The 19,562-nt window shown below is 36.2% G+C and overlaps 3 protein-coding genes across 3 annotated transcripts; 2 read left to right on the top strand and 1 right to left on the bottom strand.

Moving 5' to 3' along the window:
• Nucleotides 1-2,187: 2,187 nt before the first annotated feature.
• Nucleotides 2,188-3,340, top strand: LOC113280254 (uncharacterized mitochondrial protein AtMg00310-like). The gene is made up of 3 exons (XM_026528903.1): nucleotides 2,188-2,872; nucleotides 2,939-3,070; nucleotides 3,294-3,340. The coding sequence occupies exons 1-3, from the start codon at nucleotides 2,188-2,190 to the stop codon at nucleotides 3,338-3,340; spliced, it is 864 nt and encodes a 287-aa protein (XP_026384688.1).
• Nucleotides 3,341-3,929: 589 nt separating this feature from the next.
• LOC113280253 (tankyrase-2-like) lies at nucleotides 3,930-10,121 on the bottom strand. The gene is made up of 13 exons (XM_026528902.1): nucleotides 10,077-10,121; nucleotides 9,916-9,978; nucleotides 9,754-9,819; nucleotides 9,486-9,662; nucleotides 8,934-9,065; nucleotides 8,140-8,279; nucleotides 7,797-7,883; nucleotides 6,536-6,661; nucleotides 6,003-6,155; nucleotides 5,393-5,494; nucleotides 4,527-4,697; nucleotides 4,360-4,439; nucleotides 3,930-4,252 (listed from the first exon to the last, which is right to left on the bottom strand). Exons 1-13 carry the CDS (start codon nucleotides 10,090-10,092, stop codon nucleotides 4,213-4,215), a joined length of 1,353 nt encoding a protein of 450 aa, XP_026384687.1. The 5' UTR covers nucleotides 10,093-10,121; the 3' UTR covers nucleotides 3,930-4,212.
• A 239-nt stretch (nucleotides 10,122-10,360) lies between these two features.
• LOC113280252 lies at nucleotides 10,361-10,990 on the top strand. Its single transcript, XM_026528901.1, has 2 exons — nucleotides 10,361-10,418; nucleotides 10,545-10,990. The coding sequence occupies exons 1-2, from the start codon at nucleotides 10,361-10,363 to the stop codon at nucleotides 10,988-10,990; spliced, it is 504 nt and encodes a 167-aa protein (XP_026384686.1).
• The last annotated feature ends 8,572 nt before the right edge of the window (nucleotides 10,991-19,562 follow it).

Raw genomic sequence — 19,562 nt, 5'->3', positions numbered from 1 at the left:
AATTATATCTGTTGAAAAATCCAGGTTTGGGGGTAGCTCATATTGTTTCACAGCCTCACTTGCATGCCTATCATATTATTATTGTGTGAAGCTGTTGAAATGTCTACACTTTGTCTTTTGGGTTGATCCTCAACTCTCTAGACTGTATGTATATAGTGAATTGTTTGTATATAATCTGGTAGGTAATGTTTAGTGGAATCATATGTTTCTTGTATATATTGTGCTAACCCGATGTGAATTCAATTGAGTTACTGTTGGGTTTTGCCTTGAATAATGGAGTTCAAAACTTGCTTTCGCCAATATCCGGTAATCTCTTTCCTTTTTCTACACTTAGCATCGTTCTCATGGTATGTGTTATAATCATGTTTATCTTTTGAAACATTGAGGACAATGTTTATTTTAGGTTTGGGGGTGAAAAGTAGATACTTTGATAACATGCTATAATCGAAAAATGGAACTCATTCTTTTTGAAAAAATATGAAAAAATCAAAATAAAAAATTGAAAAATTGAAAAAAAAAAAAAAAACATAAAAATTGAGCTCATTTACCTTGAAATGTTGACTCTTGTGCAAATATGTAATTTTTAGGATTCTTAGTCTAGATATTTAGGCACCCTGATTCTAGCACAATTCACATAGTGATAAGAAACTTGCACACGCACGATCTACCAATACATGTATAGCCTCATCCTTGAGGTGTTCTATCGGAAGTCACGATTGCCAATCACTTTAGAATACTGAACGAAACTTGACTAGCTTGTTCTTTGGTTGGTTGGGATAGAAGGTGGAGGTTACATTAAGAAAGACAACCATCGAATTTAACTGGGTGCATCAAAAAGGGCTACCTCTTGCTAAGAGTCATGTATTTTTTTGTTTCCTTTTGTATTTAAATCACAAGTGTTACCTTGTTAAAAAAAAAATCAAAAAATCAAAAAAAAAAAAAAAAAAATCAAGTATTTAACAATTCCATCCTCTCTTGTTCCAAAAATGAAAGAGAGTTGTCAATGTAAATAAGAGTCATTTTGTTGTTTCATTGTAATAAGCAAGGAAGGGTGTATGCCATTGATGTACAACGCGAGTAATTGTGAAATACCTCCAACTCATTCACAATTCTCGTAAAGTCCGGACAGCTAGCTAGATTTCGACCTCGGTTCTTAGCCTGAGAAACTATCTCTTGGTGATTAGCAGTCATAACATCTGATCTTTCTTTACACATGTGTACATACACTTTACACTCTTATCACATGTCTTTATTTGTTATCAGTGCTAGGATTGTGCCTTAGATAGCTAGATTGACATCTCCATTTTGCTGTGAGCTTAAACTGTCTTGCACATGTCACATTTGATGGAATCTGAGCTCATATTTTGACCTAGAACTTTGTGGGTATGTTCTAAGCAAACCCTCACGAGACTTCCCTCGTCCACTAGGGACACTTAGTGGTTTAAAAGGCCCATTGCATTCGCTAAATGCAATCGAGAGACCAGCGACAGTGGTATAGTTAGGATTTCCTTAGTTTTGTTTTACTTGAGGACAAGTAAAATTCAGGTTTGGGGGTATTTGATGAGTGCTAAAAAGTGCATATTTCTATATATTTTTCTTGGCATTTAACTCATCTTTTGTGCATTAATTCTATATTTTATCCCATATTCTGTATTTTCGTTGTTTTCAAGAATAAATATTTTTATTAATTAATTTTGCATTTTTAGGTTGTAAATAAAGTTTGGATGAATTGCGGAGCGAAAAGAGCAGAAAAGTAGTGAAAAGCCGGGAGGAATTACACAAGGAAGCCGCAAAGAATGTTGTGCACAAGACCAAAAGGCTAGAAGTGGGCTTGAAGAGAAAGAATTGTTCCTAAAGAAGATATGGGCTTGGCATACCCAAGGTCCAAAACCCTCACCGAAACCCATTTCCAATATCCATACCCGCATTCATCCTCAGCCGTCAGATTGGATCACATCTGAATCCAATGGTCGCAGCATCGCCAGTACATCAAAGTTTGATGTTTTTGTCTAACACTTTAGCACCTAACTCCAGAATTGATCTTACTAGTGCTTTAGACATGATTGATACGAAAGACACTGATAAATACCTTGGAGTGACCCTCTTGACTGGCAGAGATAAAACTAAAGCTTTCAAACCCATAGTTCAGAGCTTTAATGCTAGGCTTATTCCCTGAAAGGTAAAAACATGAATTATGCTGCTAGATCTACTATGGTTAAGCATGTCTTAAATGCCCTTCCCACTCATCAAATGGGTGTTTTTAGAGTTCCTAAAACCACCATCAATCAATTAGACTCTATACAAAGGCAATTCTGGTGGGGGGAAGATAGTAATCACAAAGGAATATACTTTATAGGCTGGGAAAAACTTCAGATACCTAAAAGTTTAGGAGGCCTTGGATTTAGAAATTTAGAGCATCTAAATACTGCTTTGCTGACTAAAGTTGCCTGGAATGCTTGTACTGATGATAATTCTCTTTGCTATAGAGTCCTTAAGTCTAAATATTCCAAATATGGGAGTATTCTTCACTTAGATAAACTTAAGGATGATGGTTTTAGACTCTGGAGAAGTATATACTCAGGTCTTGAAGTGGTGCAACAACACACTAGATGGCAAGTGAGATGTGGCACCAAAGTAAACATTTTGCTAGATAGCTGGGTTATTGGTTTAAATAACCCACCTGCTCCAGTTGTTGGATTATCTAGTCTTGTTAATTTTACTCTTGTCTGTGACTTGTTCTTAGCTGGTACCAGACAATGGAATATTGAGATTGTGAATACTCTTTTCTCCCAAGAATGTGCCAATCTAATTCTCAATATGAGAATCCCCATTACAGGTGAAGACTCCATGATATGGATGCCTGATAGAAAAGGTAAGTTTTCTGTTAAAAGTGCTTACAATACTATTTGCGCTAATGATGTTAATTCCATTACAACAGGTAATACTATCCCCACTGAAGTCTGGAAGAATTTGTGGAAATTCAAAGTTCCACATAGAATTCAAATTTTTATATGGAAATGCCTTAAGAAAATAGTTCCAACTAGAACTAGAATTGCTAGATATAAACAAGGTATAGAAACTCATTGTTGTTTCTGTAAATATAGTGAGGAAACTATGCATCACCTCTTTTTGGATCGCAGTTATAGCAGGACCATCTGGTTTGCCATGAATATCAATATTGATCATATTAAGGAACAATATTCTGATTTTTAACAATGGATTATAAGTTGGTTTATTACTGTGACTAATAATGGCTCTCCTTTGTGCTTAAGTAATGCTAATCTGATCTGCAGGTTTATGTGTATCATCTGGTACATATGGAAAGATAGGCGTTCAATAGTATTTCAGGACATAAAACCAAATTTGCAGGTCACAGTGGCTAGAATTGGTTACTTGTACAATCAGTGTACTAATCTGATATCTCAAAACCAATTTACTGTTTCTAATGATTTGCAGATTAAGAGATGGAGGCCTCCAGAAAAGGAATTTTTCAAAATTAATATCGATGGCTCTTATATTCCTTTTACTAAAAAGGGTAGTGTGGGAATAATTATAAGAAATTTTGTAGGCATGTCTAGGAGCAAGAGGACTATGCTGTAATGAGGAGATAGAGGAGGAGTTTGGAGTTGAGTGCAAGGCTTTGGGAATAGTTGTGAACTGGCTGGGGGAACTTGGTATAACAAAGGCAATTTTTGAGATGGACTGTGAATCTGTAGTCAAGTCAATATCTGGAAATGATATGCAGGTTCACTGGTACCATCAAAATTTGGTTCAAGATATTAAGAATAAATTTAGAAGTAGCTGTTTTTGGTTTTGCAAGTCTATATAGACTTAGTAACAATGTAGCCCATGAACTAGATCAATATATAAGATGTACATTGTTTTGAAAAAAACAAAAAAACAACGTATATCTTACATATTGGGCTATAAATATATATCGGATTTTTGAAAGAGAGAGGGTCCAAACTTGGGTTCATGAGATATTTCCACGTTTTTATTCTATCACTCACGTTTGCATTGCGAAGCTAGTTAAGCTTTCATTTGAGATTCAGAGTTTGCTAACACCACATTTTTGCCATTTGCAATGCAAGTCCATTTTTTCTGTCTTCTAAGTCCAATGGATAAAAAATTTGTTAGCAACATCCAACATTATCTTCCATGCTTACACTTTGAGAGAGTTCCAATTCCAATATTACCAACCGGACTTGCACATTACCCAGCATTATACACTTTGCTAGAGTTTAAGCTGTCCCTGTAAAGAGAAAAAACAATATCAATTTGACGAAACAAAATATATCCATAAATCTGGAAAATGCACTTCTAGGATTTTGAAGCTGGTAGAGAAGGTATAAACTTTACATGTACGCATCTTTAATATTTTCGTTCCCCGGATCGAGCATCGAAGCCTCGAGAAAGGCATCTGCTGCATCACTGTACCTCTGACAAAAAAAAATGCAGCAAAAAGTTGAAAAGGGATATTGAGTTTGTGTACTGGAGGAGTAAGGAAATGAAGGGAAGATACGTACTTTCAATATGTTGAGTGCGACACCTATCCTACAATATGCCTTAGGCCATTCAGGTCTTTGATGCAAGCATTTAATGGCATTGTCTAATGCATGAATTCCACCATCCAGATGCGCATAACACAAACTCAGGTTGGATAGTGCATCTGCATCTGTTGGAACAACGGCCAAGGCCTGTAATTCCATTACAAAAAAGACAATCATTTAAGTAATCAACATAAGAGGTAAAGGAAGAGGAAATATGTTGATGAATGTCAACTCAAGTTTATCAAGGCTATCCACGGTCAGCCATATAGGAAGTGAGGCTAAAGTAATTTGCAAATATGATAAATGGAATCATGGCATAGATATATCATTGCTTCCAATAGACACTACCAGAAAACCAGATATGTTTTAAGTGTCAAAATCAATCAAAAGACCTAGCAGATGCACCATACACCAGCTCTAATCTAAGTTTTCATTTTAAAATGTGAGACCATACAATATATGACAAATTAAAATCACTACTTAGAAAGGGAAGATAAGTTAAAAATAAATCGTTATCTACACTCTAGATGGAATACAACCCAGATAATGTAGTCTCGTCGACGTAGCCTGTCCCAAGCTAGGGTAAAGGAGGAGGGTGTTGTGGCGAGCCAATGATTGTACTCTCTTAGGAAATTAAACTCATAGATTTTTTGTTTGGGCGTAACCCTCTTTGTGGCGCACCACATTGGAACCCCAGCTTGTTTGGGACTAAAGGCTTGGTTGTTGTACTGGTAGCTGAATATCAAATAACCTCCAGTAACAGTCTTATCTGATAGCCATTAGGGTTATCGAAGGATTGTTATACGTAAAAAACATAAAGGATTTCATCGATTGAAAACTACCTCAGTGAAAAGATATGCTGCCAGATGATACCGCTTTCTCAGTAATGCATCTCTTCCTTTTGATATTGACTGACGATATTTCTCCTTCGCAGCCAGTTCCCTCTGGCCAAATATGTTCCAAATTGAAATCACATCAAATTTGAGAATTCCAGCATATTCAAAGTTCTGAGTTAGTGATCTCAAAGAGGGTGAATAAAGTTTCATTCCGGAGCGAACGAGCCTCAAACTCGACGGCTCGCTCCGCAGGTAATATCATAGCAAGGCTAGTATGTGGTTATGGCTTATGAGCCATCCTATGATGCCATGACTACTTCCAAGAATACTGTTTAGATGGCTAATTTGGATTTTCAATTACTGCTGTAGATCTATAGAAGGTAGGAGTAGTGGATTACAAACTTGATGACTTATACAGTGGAGGCAAAAAAGAAGGCATAAACTAGAAGGGAAGTCCTAGACGTTGATGAACTGGTGCAGGGGCAAGATGAAGCTGCCAAAGATTTCTATTAATGTAAAAAGAAGCCAGAAGAACCCATTTGCTAAGTTACTGTGAGATAAGGAACTGATGCCAAGTTAGACAACAAATCGCGCACGTACGCTATAAACTCCATACCTGCATTTTGTTTGCATCAGAATTTACATCCTTCATTAGTCCGCCAATACTCCAATCAGGATAAGTTGGGATGGGAGATGTCACCGGAAAAAGAACCCCAATAATTGGATCCTTGCACTTTATAGCAGCAACTTCTAATGCAGTGAGCCCTGCCTGCGACAGAAAACAGTAACAAACGTAGATGAGAAAATGATCGTCACACAGCAGGACATTATAGTACTGAACAAACATGTTATTTATAGTTTTGATGCAATAAGGTTCATAGCAGTTTTAGGACATCTTATAAAGTATTTTCTTAGGTAGGCGTGAGCTGTGACCAAGATATGAAATACACTACGTACACTACTATCAAACGTATCAAATATAGGTGGAAAACTAATTCTCTGACTAGTCAATAAGGTACAAAATTTATAATGAAGTCTTATGGATCTGCAAAATCATTCATGTGTGTAGTAGATAGCATATATATTCTCTCAGAAAATGTAAAATGTGGATGAAAATGGAGCAAGAAGCAAAGGCGGATACAGCCGTACACTATTTGTTACATTTGGATCTGCACCGGCTTCCAGTAAGCGGGTGATATCCTCTACACGTCCATTGCTTACTGCTAATATCAGAGGTGTTGATCCGCAAAACACACCATTTGGTTCTGCACATGCCTATATATATGTGAATTCGAAAAGGTTATTACATGTCCTAGGACACAAAAGCTATAAAAGGTTATACACGTATATATACATATGATCCATAATGGGAGGTAAATTCACAGAAGTATGTTGTTTCCGTCCTGAATACCAAGTAATATGATTAGGAGTTTATCCAAACCTCCTCCCCATTATTATGGTCCATGATAAACCATGTAAACCTTAAGCAGATTTGTGTTCTCTACTAGAACATCTATATGAATTAGAACGCTACATACTAACCATTTAGCTTTGTGCAGAATTTCGATATTAATTCTGAAAGCTTGAACAACGAGAAAAAAAGATAGTAGAAATATAAAAGGAACTTTAAACAATGTAACCAGTTTATTAATATCTAAAGATCTTCACAAGACATATCAAGTGATGAGTAAAAAGATGTGAAATACTAACAGACGATAATTTTCTAACCCTGTTAGAAGCTCATGAGTCATAACAAGTGATAAGTAAAAAGAAGAGAAATACTAGCAGACATAATTTTCTAATCTTTCTAGAAGCTCATAACAAGAGATAAGAGTAACATATAAGGTATATCCCACAGCTGTACTCACAAAAGGCAGACAGGTTTATGGCTCGGAACAAGGTCAGCCAGAGAAACACTGTCATTAATTCAGCTAATTCAGTTGGAACAACATTTAGAATGACATGGCTTTCTACAAGGTCAAATAAGAAGCGTGAATAGTGACAAGCCTCGTATGATGAAAAATAATTAAGCGATTAAGACCTACTGATAAAGAAAACAAGCTTATCTAGAATGAAAGATAAAAGACTAACTGACACCCTATTTCAGAAGAACAATTTTGGAACACTAAACATCAATTTTTGCAGTCAGAAATTCAGTAGTCAACTCTAAAATTTAAGGTCACGGGTAATGCCCAAACAAATATTGAACAAATACAATGAAGAAACCCAGTTAGACGTTAAACAGAAGATAGTGAAAATCCTGAACAATGTATGCATGAATACATATGGTAATTGCCACTTCTGGCTTATGAAGGAACGTACAGTTACAACTTCCTAAATTTTGCATAGTAAGACTCGGAGTAAACAAAAAAAAACATTTTGCTACCAGAAGGTTTAGTAATTTTGTTACCTGCAGTAAAAGTTCCATACATTCCCATGACTTGACCAGAATTGTCGACATTAGTGGTGTAACCATACCATGAAAGACAATATTAGGCTGCATAGTGAAAGAAAATCAATTAAGTTTGGCAAGAGTTGAATAAGCAGGTACCATAAGTTGCTCTAAAATAGAGCTAATTGTCCAAAAGTCTTAATTGCTTAATAGCAAAACAAACTGCAAATTTACAGAAAGAGAAGGTTGGTAACTTGGCATGTTTTAAGCTTTGAAGCTGACATTCTAAGGACAGGTTAGATTTGATCAACTACCTTACAGACGAACAACTGTTCAATACCAGAAGAAGAACCCAACTTACATCTGCACCGTGATCCAACAACACATGGACAGCATCTCGATGACCAAGACCAGCAGCAAGGTGAAGGGGAGTGCCAGACCTAGTTGAAGCATCTGCACGAACGCCCCTTGAAAGTAGCAAGGTTATTATTTTTGTATTACCTGCGCATAATACCTCGTAAGAATTGCATGCTTATATAGATGTCGAGAAAAACAAAGCTTTTGGTAAGAAGTTACGGAACATTGTTACTCAGACTTCGCAACTTACTTTGAGGAAGTCTAGGCTCTAGAAAGGTCTAGTGATAACTACACCAAATTGGAGAATTTTTCCATGTCTCATGAACCACTGGAAGGCTTTTGAGATATTATAACATTGACCTGAGCGTCCATCTCATGGTGTCAAGTTGGGACTAGGATATTTTTGGACAACCAAATCAGGATGGCTAACTAGTCACTAGTAGGCTGACCACCAAGCCAGGTAAAGAGGTCAATTTTAACTATGATAATCTTTTGGTTGGCTATGGATTAACTGATCCAAGAAACTGGTCAGGCTGGGTATCCTTAACAAGTAATCTAATACTATCATGTAGCAAGGTCTACTAGTAAATAAAAGATCACATACGGGCACTAATCATCTAATTCACTTAATGAGGTAAATCATTCACTGTTTCCACACAATTGAAGTTTTTGACACAGTCACAACTTTTCCGAATCAGTAAACATTAGGTGTAATGTATAAAACAGACTGATATGCACAAAAAAGGTACAGCTAAATTTTAAGGTGGGTCAACATTTTCAGAAGATCTAGAGGAGTACCTGATTTTGCAGCATAATGTAAAGGAGTGACATTCCTATTATTTGACACATCAGGGTTGGCACCCTTTTCAAGAAGATATGTAACAGTGTCAAAATGCCCTTTTATAGTTGCATGATACAAGGATGTGATACCTGTAAAATAGATACAACAAGGAGACACATCTAAATAATATTTACAGTAGCAAATGAAGAGTTCAAACAAAGATGAATCTCGAACACCATGACTTGATAAGGTCTTAACTCTTAACCATATTTCCAATTTCTATACAGTTGAAAGCAATGAAAGCATAACGGCTTCACACTAGACAGTGTTTCTTGACATCTTTTAGTTTTAAGGCCTTTTTAACAAAGTGCTTGATTTTTTTTCTTCCCACAATCGTATTCACAATAGAGCTTGAGCTTCCCAAAGAGAAATAACCAACAAAAAATCCACCCAAACCAGATCTATGACTTAAATTTATCAGCGTTAAAAAGACAAAGAAAAATCAATCTGACCCCTGAAACAGAATAACATTACTAGTTTTATAATTTTAAAAAGGAGCGTTATAATACCATTTCCATCTTTGGAATCCACACCAAGTTTCAACGTCTCAAGCAAGTATTTGCAAACTTCTAAACTTCCTCCTGCAGCAGCAAAATGAAGACATCCTCTTCCATCGTCATCTTTAACCTTTCCAATTGATTTTTCTAATGCAATCACTTCATCATCAGCATGATTCAAAGCCAACCCTAAAAACAACCAAACAAGATTTTAACACAAATCCTTACAAAGATTTTCAAAATTAAATACATTATACTCTTTTTTTATACTGAATCTTACTCTTGAACCGGTCGAAATCCCCAGTGTAAGCAGCATTAAACAATTCAAAATGCGGTGAGCTCGAATCTGTATATAAAACGAAAAAATTAATTAACAAAATCAAGACGAGGAAGGTTAAATAAGTTCTACTTAAGGTTTTAAATCATGAAAATGGAGCGGTACTTGGAGAATAATCCATATCGGTCTTCAATTCATCCAAGATTTGTTGAAACTTCGATATTTTCGCTGCAAATGGAAAACAAAAACGAAACGAAGATCAAAACTCGAGACGAACACAATGAAACTGAACAAGAGAAAGAGATTTCACAGAGGAAGAAACCGACATGCAGAGCTCTCCATTTTTAGGGTTTTCTTGAGGTGTCTTTCGAGATCAGAGATGAGAATGGAAATGGGAATGGGGATATTTTCTTGTTTTTCTTGGGAAAGAAAAAAGTGCGCGCGGAAATGACATTACGATTTACAGCACGTTTCCATATGGGCTTGTTGGCCCGTAGACGACACTAAGTGAACGGAACAGTTCTACACACAAGCCGATATGTGCTAAGTGCTAACTAATGGGTCCTCCTGGTCAAATGATCACAAGCCGATATGTGCTAAGTGCTAACTAATGGGTCCTCCTGGTCAAATGATTTCTGGGGTATATGGTCAAATGAATGGTTCTCCTAGTAATAGTTTCACTCTTATTAGGGATATAAGGTAAGGGGATTCTTAATCCCCTTACCTCTTTATCCTTGGCATGGAATATTTTCCGAGACTTTTTTTGAACGCAAAAATTAATCATATGATTTCAGTTGTTAAAGCTGCTATAAATGCTTCAGGTATCATCCATCTTATGTTTGCTGATGATATTCTCATCTTCACTAAGACGGGTATGCATAACATAGCTGGTATTATGAATGTTTTAGATCAATTTGGTAAGGTCTCTGGTCAAATACTAAATCTGGGTAAGTCCAGTGTTTGTTTCAGTAACAATATTAGCCATGGTGCTAGACATGATCTTGCTAAAGAGCTTAACATGTCTGAGATGTTGGATACTGACAAGTATTTGGGTGCAGTCACTCTCCTTTTAGGTAGAAACAAAATAAAAGCTTTCAAACCTATCATGCATTCTTTTGGATCTAGGCTTAAGATTTGGAAAGAGAAGATTATGGATCATTCTGCTAGGTCCATTATGATTAAACATGTTCTTAATGCATTTCCCTCACATCAAATGGATTTAAAATTCCTAAAAACATGATTGCTCAAATGAACACAATTCAGAGACAATTTTGGTGGGGCCATAAAAACAATTGAGGTATCAATTTTATTGGTTGGGATAAGCTTAGTATTCCTAAAGCCTTAGGGGGGTTAGGTTTTAGAAATCTTGAACATTTTAACACGACATTACTTACTAAAACTTGCCTGGGAAGCTTGTAGTAATGAGGATGCCCTTTGGTTACAAATTGTTAGAGCTAAATATGGCAGATATAGTAGTATTCTTTGTTTAGACAAACTCAACGATAAGTGCTCTTGGCTCTAGAGAAGTATTTATTCTGGTCTTGAAGTAGTCTAACTCCACTCTATGTGGGCAGTTATGTGTGGTACTAAAATTAACATTTGATTAGATTGCTGGGTTATTGGTTATAATAGCCAGCCTGTTCCAGTTACTGGATTTTCTAGCATGTTTTCTTATAATCTTGTATGTGATTTATTTATACTTGACACTAGAGTTTGGAATATTGATCTCATTACCTCTTTATTTTCTCCGGATACTGCTAGTGCTATTCTCAATGTGAGAATCCCTCCTTCTGGTGAGGATTCCCTTTAATGGAAACCTGATAGAAAGGGAAAGTTTTCTGTCAAAAATTCCTAAAATACTATTTGCAGCAACTACGTCGATACTCATGTTCATAGGGACCTTATTCCTAGCGATGTCTGGAAAAATCTTTGGCATGTTAGAGCCCCTCACAGAGTTCATAAATGTCTGAAAGATATAGTGCCCACAAGAGATAAAATTACTAGATACAAACAAGATATTGAGTTACATTGTAGTTTCTGCAATAATAGTATAGAAACTGCTAATCATTTGTTTATGGAGTGTACTTTTGCCAGAGCTATATGGATGGTTATGGATGTGAATATCTCTGCCATCATACATAGCTTTACTAATTTTCATAATTGGGTTATAACTTGGTTTACATCTAATGATATGCACTTGAATGATAGTTTTATAGATCATGAAAGAAATATTTGCATAGTAATATGCGTGGTTTAGCATATTTTGAAGGACAGATGTAGCTTGGTGTTTCAAAACACAAATCCGAATCCACAAGGCACAATAATCAGGATACATAATTTAATTCAGCAATGCAACCTTACTATTTCAACTAGTCACAGCTATCTTGATCAAACAATGGTTACCATCGGACAAGGAATTTGTAAAGATTAATTTGGACACTTCATATATATCTAACACCAAAAAAGGTAGTATTGGTCTAGTTGTTTGTGATTTTGTAGGGAAATGCTTAGGAGGTGAAAGGATTCAAGCTGGAAGAGGAGGTGGATGCTGAATTCAGTGTTGAATACTTTGAATGCAAAGCTCTGGAGAAAGTTGTGGAGTGGATTGAAGAACTAGGATATATTCAATTCGTTTTTGAGATGGATTGTGAGATTGTTGCTATCTTTATTAATTCTCATGAGTTGCAAGTTCACTGGTTCAATCAAGGCTTAATTTATGTAATTAAAAACAATTTGTTAAGTAATAAGTTATGGTTTTGTAAGTTAGTTAATAGGCTGGGAAACAACGTAGCTCATGCCTTAGAAAAAAAAGATAGAATAGAAGACAGAAACTTTTGTTTCTAAAGTAATTATCCAACTGATATAATCAAATGGATAGAAGAAGACTATGTAACATTTACCACCAGTTGATCAATAAATTTCTTTTAGTATCAAAAAAAAATGGGTCCTCCTGGTGAACGCCCTAATTTCTTTTACTCTATGAAATTCTTCATGTAGCATTCAGATCGAATGATTCTATGAAATCACGTCGATACTATTTTTGGGCAAGATAATTCCGTAGAGACGTAGAATCGATATTGATTGCTAGTAGGGAACACTTATTTTTATCTTTCGTGAATCTGAAATGATATTATATTTTGGGTTTCTGGTTAGTAAAATTTGTCTTCCTTGTAAGGTCATAAAAACAACAGAAATGCTGAAAACTCCGCTTAATAGCCACTTGTGTGTTGGTAACAACTATATAGTATTCCATTCAAGATAAATATTCCATACAAAGGCGATTCAAAAAAATATCCATATAGAAATGTGCGCAGGAATACACCAAGAAAGAGCAGGGTGTCGTTGCCATGAGAAAGGTGTTGGCACGGAGAGGGTCTCGGTGTGGCAGCTAATGGTTGTTGGCGCGGCACGACGACATCTAGGGGTTATTGACGCGTGAAGTTGATGATGATAAGCAAGGCACACTAACTAATGTTGATGGCATAAAGAGAGACCAAGGAGAAAGTTCAGCAAAAGTTAGTCCTGTGAGTTTAGAGAGGGGATGCCCTCTGGACTAATAAGAGAGGGGCTGCCCTTTGAAGTGGGTCCCAGACAGAGTTGTCTCATGTACGTAAAAATTGATGGAAGAGATCCTAGTTAGTAATTAGGGATACGGAGAGGAGTTCGGGACGGTATATGTACAGAAATTATATGAATTCGGTTAAAAATTCGATCAACGGTTCGTTATTTGGTAGTAGTTCGGAACATCATATGTACGTGTATAATTCATTTTTAAAGTATGAAGTCGGCTTAAGAAATTCGGCATGTTAGAAAAAATACAAATGCACAAGTTAGTGTGGGAGGACCATGATTTGTAGTTTAATTACATTATATACTAAACACATTATAACTTTGACACAAACGCACGGTTGCTCTCGTGGTTCAAGTGCTATCCTGGGAGTTTAAGGTGCTGGGTTCGAATCTCACATCTAATATATTTGAAAAAATATGACAAATCGGTCGAGTGGGCCTGAGTTGCACAAATCGGTCGAATCTTACATTACTACTTTCTGGATGTATTTGTACTCAGTGATTGTGTTGTGTTTCTTCTAGAATCCTATTATTGGGGCTTAAAACTCAATAAGAATTTGGGGGCTTAATGTGCTTTAGGTAGTCAAAATATGGATAGGGGAGATTTTAAGTGATTCAAAAATCAGAAGTCAATTTTAAAATCAAAACTTATAAAATCTAAACCTAATATTCATTCAAAATCAAAACTCTTTCATATTCTCTCTTTTTCTTCTCAAAAACACTCCAAAACCTAATGATATCTCCTTCTCTTCTCCATTGATTTTTGAAGAAGCTCAATGTGATTCGATTCTCAAGTTGATTCTCAATATGGCAGCAAGATCAAGAGTGACAAGATGCGGCCAACTGAACGCTGATTCTGAAACAAGGAAAATTATTGATGTTCCTTTTAATGGAGATGTGGTGAACCAATCTGTTCAAACACCTGTGAGTCCTCCACAAATGACTCCTACTATGTAAGAATCGGAAAACCCACCAGTTATTTTACCATTAGATTGAAAAAATAGTTTTGATTGATTATTTTAGGGTTTTAAAAAATGGTTCTCTGAAGCGTTTACGGCTAGGATATCATATCGTCTTGGTCGTAATGTATCCCTAACGGTTGGGACATCAACAACTCTCAGCCGTTAACGTCTTATGCGGGTAGGAGAATTCGAGATCCCAACCGTGAAATGTTTTTACGAATGGGACTTTACCAACCGTAAGTTGTCCTATGTTTGCAGAAAAAAATTGTGTGACTATTGTTTTCGGCTGCGAATTTCCTCACCGTTACCGAAATTTCGTAACCGTTATTTATATTTCCTAGCTGATATTATGGTTACGGTTAGGTGGTGTCACACTTCCCGGCCGCAATTGTGTCAAACAGATGGGTCGTCTGCATATTTCTTAGTCGAGACTATATTTACGGTTAGGAAGTCTCACATTTCCCAGTTGTTATTGTGTAATATTGATGGGTTGTCTGTTGGTTCCTAACTGTAACTATATAACTCTGAGTGAATTGGTCCTATCTTCTGATATGCTTTATCACCATTTTTAGGAACCCTGAAAAGGAAAAAGAACCTCAGGAACTACCAATGTGTGATATTGCTACGGTAATGGTACGTATACTAAGAATATGATTATTTTTTTTGTACACGTTTCTTAAATTATGTACCACTATTGATAGAAGGATGTGAAAATAGGTCAAGCGAGCTAAGTGGATGGCCAGGGGACAGATCCGTAATATTGAAGAGGTTTCATATTTGGATTGCGACCAACAAAAAACACTGCTTTTCTCAGGCTTCAGGAGTTACGACGAATGATGATCTCTGAAAAAGCGAGAGTCGAACAACTACACCCAATATTTCACTTAGAAGTATGTATGGGCAAACTCCAATATACTTTCAAGGGAATCAACTAGACAGTGTCAATCTTAAGAAAAGTATATCCAATAATTAATCTCAATTTCTCAATTCAATCCGCGATTAAACAAATAGGAATTTGCGATCCCGATTGAATATAAGAAATAACTTGGACGGTATCAAAAACCAATATTCAAGTGTCAATCAATTTAATCAACAACCAAAGATTGGATTCCCAATTGATTGAACTTACGTACAACCTGCGAGATTTCAATTATATAAACAAATATAATGTGGAAAATAAATAACACAGACACCAGAAATTTTGTTAATGAGGAAACCGCAAATGCATAAAAACCCCGGGACCTAGTCCAGATTTTAACACCACATTGTATTAAGAAGCTACAGACACTAGCCTACTGCAAGTTAACTTCGGACTGGAATGTAGTTGAGCCCTAACCAATATCACACTGATCAAGGTACAGTCCCGTTCCTTACGCCTCTGAATCCCAGAAGGACTCTGCGCACTTGATTCTCTTAGCTGATCTCACCCACAACTAAGAGTTGCTACGACCCAAAGTCAGAGAATTGATAAACCAATCTCTCTCACACAAAAAAGTCTATTGAATAGATGAATCTTTCTCCCACATAAATACCTATGAGTTTTGCTCCGTATTTTGATATATCAAGGTGAACAGGAACCAATTGATATACCGGACTTATATTCCCGAAGAACAGCCTAGAACTATCAATCACCTCATAATAATATTAACCGTATGGTAGTGAAACAAGATATTGTGGAATCACAAACGATGAGACGAAGATGTTTGCGACTACTTTTTATCTTGCCTATCGGAGATTTAATCTCGAGCAAATATTAGAGAAGATAGTACTCAATCACGATAGAAAACAACAAGATCTGAACACGCAACTACAAAGAAATATTTGGGTCTGGCTTCACAATCCCAATGAAGTCTTCAAATCGTTAACCTACAAGGTTTTGGAGAAAGCCTAAGGTTAAAGGATAATCGACTCTAGTCGCAACTAGTATCACACAGGAGGTGTGGGGATTAGGTTTCCCAGTTGTTAGAGTTCTTCCTTATATAGTCTTCAAATCAGTGTTTGCAATCAATGCTACCTTGGTAACAAAGCATTCAATATTCACCTTTACATGAAAACCTGATTAGACTCAAGCTAATATCTTTCAACCGTTAGATTGAAATTAGCTTGTTATACACAAATAAAAAGTGACCTCATTTAGATATGAGTAACCAAAACGTGTGCACCTTTGTTGGCTCAACAATAGTTAACCGAAGTTAGCTATATGTACACTTTCATATCAACCATATTCATCTTAATCAAAACTAGTTCAAATGACTCAAATGAAACTAGTTATGGAGTTATTCAATTCTTTATATTCTCATAGAAGTATGCAAGACACAATCGAAGAAAAATCGATTTTGACTCACATGAATCAATTCATGAACATTATAGCCACGGTTTGCAAAAGATTGCATTCCTTATTATATAAATGTATTAGTTCATGAAAAAATCGATTTTAGAACATAACCTACTCAAGTATACAAACAGGTACGCATACCTAAGTAGCCGGACTGGGTTTGGGTTCGTCAGTATGCGAACAGGTACGCATACCTTCCAAACTCAGTTGAATTCCCAGAACTTGACCTCACGCCAGTATGCATACCGGTATGCATACTAAGTTCCTGGACTTTCACAAACCAACAAGTACGTATAAGGGTATGCACTATGGTTCCCGGAATTTCACCAAACCAATCAGTACGCTTACGGGTATGCATGCCATGGTTACAGATATGAACAACATATACTATGCTATATCCAATCATGGTTAATCGTTCTAAACTCCCATTTCAATCATTGAAACATTCTTAGAAGACGACAATAACTATCTTACACAAACTATTAGCTTCATAGCAATTTTCAAGTGATTGAATGATCAATACGAAACATTCCGAGTCTACATCAAATGAGTGTCTCACACAAATCATGTAAGATGTTATAAGGAAATTTTCACATGATCATCTTTTGACTTTCTTCAAGAATATAAGATGAACTTGGTTGAATCGAAAGCTTACCAACATATATTTCGAGAAATATGTAAGCGAGTTAAACTCACCTCGAAATATCAAAGTGTATAATTGAAGTATATATAGATATACGACTTTTGTCTCAAATAGTAGATAGAGTAGATAGACTTTTGAGTGACAGATGAGTTCAAGTCTCCACATACCTTTTTTTGATGAAGTTCCACACATTCCCCTTAATAGTTATTCGTCTTCAATCGGTGAACGTCGTGAAATCTAAATCTCAACTACACTTATTATCCTAATCCGAGACTTAGCTATAAGTAGACTAAAAATCAAGACTTATAGTTTTGGGAACTAAACTTGACAAACAAGCTTGAGATAGCAACGCTTGCGAGTTCGACCGAGCAATGCTCTAACAATCTCCATATTAACGACGAGGATGATTGGATTAGTGGTTTCAAAACTCCCCACAGTTCTTCAACATCTTGTGGAATGTTCCCAAAATTGTTGGTCGTAGTGGATGATTGTTTTATGTATTTGTTTAAGTCATTTCAGCATTTCATTATGTAGACTTAATTTTAGTATGTTTTAGGTTATGGATTTGAGTTATTTTGCTTGTTTTAAGTAATGAGATATTAATTTACCTTGAATGAATGGATATTAGTGTTTTAATTCATCAGAATCGTGTTTAAGTATAACGGAATGAAATCTGATACTGACAATCCACGGTAACCTATGACTAGGATTACCATCCGTAAATATGTATTACGGCTAGAATTACCAGCCGTAAATTTGTTTTACGGGTAGAACTACCAGCCGTAAATCTGACAGTACCCAGAAATACAGGTAGGATTTCCAGCGGTAATTTTATTCACGGTTAGGTATTTCCGCCATAATTCTGGGAAAAGCTTATTTACAAGTTCATTGGGTCACTACGGGTAGGATTTCTAGCCGTAATTTTATTCACGGTTTGGTCTTTCATCCGTAATTCAGGGAAAATCTTATTTACCAGTTCATTCGGTCATTACGGCTAGGTCGTGTCGGCGTACAACCTAGCCGTAAGCACCTCTAAATAACCATTATCTTTGGTTTTGTAAACATATAATAAGAGTAAATTAGACTGTTCATTTATAATGAGTGATTCAAAATTCAAAGGTTCACACCACATTCTTATCATATTATCATTTTAATCACCACCCTTCAAAAAATATTGTTATCATATTATCACTAACCTTCACGCCGCATTTACTCATAGTCATCGCTCGACAACTGTAATGCCTCCCACAATTGAAATCTTTCTTCGAACATAGTACACCAACCGAATAATATTTCGTTGTCACCACCGTATCCCCTCCTTAATGGAGGTAATGGGCAATCTTCTTTCAATTGGAGGCCGATATAATGGTTCATGTTCACAAACCCCATGATGACTATCTTTGTTGATTTTTTTCGGTAAAAATATGTCTTGTTGGTGTGTGTGTAACACTATGTCCATAGGAGATGGAATGAATAACGCAATGGAATGAGTTGGTGAGTAGATAGCCACATATTGGCATTCTCATTCAATATCACTTGTCAATGTAGTGTTGCCTCTTAAACGTTGTTCAAATGCTTGGAACTCCTCATTTATCACCGCCTCCGTTTCATCTCTTTCGAATATCATCATTGGCTTGTAGAAATCGGGGAAACCACGTAACTCAAGCAAACATTTTTTCCTTACATAAGTAATTTGGTCTACATTCCAATCTTTGGCATCCTCAAAGGGTCCAAGTTGATCTATGAACATATGGTAACCACAATTTATGTCGCCCTCAACATCGTCGGTGGACTTGACGTACTCATGAATAAAATGTGGTAAAAAGTACATGTAATTTTTGTATATTGTATACATAGGTCGGATATAATTACCTTTCTCATTTGTAGGGGGTGATATCATCGGACCTACGTCCATATAAACCGTTTTTTCCTCACCACCAATAACTATTTGTGGGGTAATTTGCTATGGTTCGACCATATGTGCTTTTCCTTTGACATAATTACCTTGGTTTCTCGCTAATTGCTTCATACAAACTACATCACCAACTTTTCTTTGGATTGTACTAACTTCTTTTGTTGTTGAACCTTGTTGGGATGGAACAACCGTTTCTTTATTTTTGGCTCCACTATTAAATTTTCTTTTTGAACTTTGTTGGGATGCAACGATCACCTTCTTCTTGGGACCTTTTACCTTCATTTCACTAGCCCGACTTGGTACACCTTTTTCCTTTCGTTTACGTTTGTTTGTAGCCGTATCTTTCAACTCGTTGTACAACTCGTTAAACTTCTCAAAACCCGAAAG

Source organism: Papaver somniferum, chromosome 5, assembly GCF_003573695.1.
Source record: "Papaver somniferum cultivar HN1 chromosome 5, ASM357369v1, whole genome shotgun sequence".
Taxonomy (NCBI): Eukaryota; Viridiplantae; Streptophyta; class Magnoliopsida; order Ranunculales; family Papaveraceae; genus Papaver; species Papaver somniferum.
This window is presented reverse-complemented; position numbering and strand designations above follow the sequence as displayed.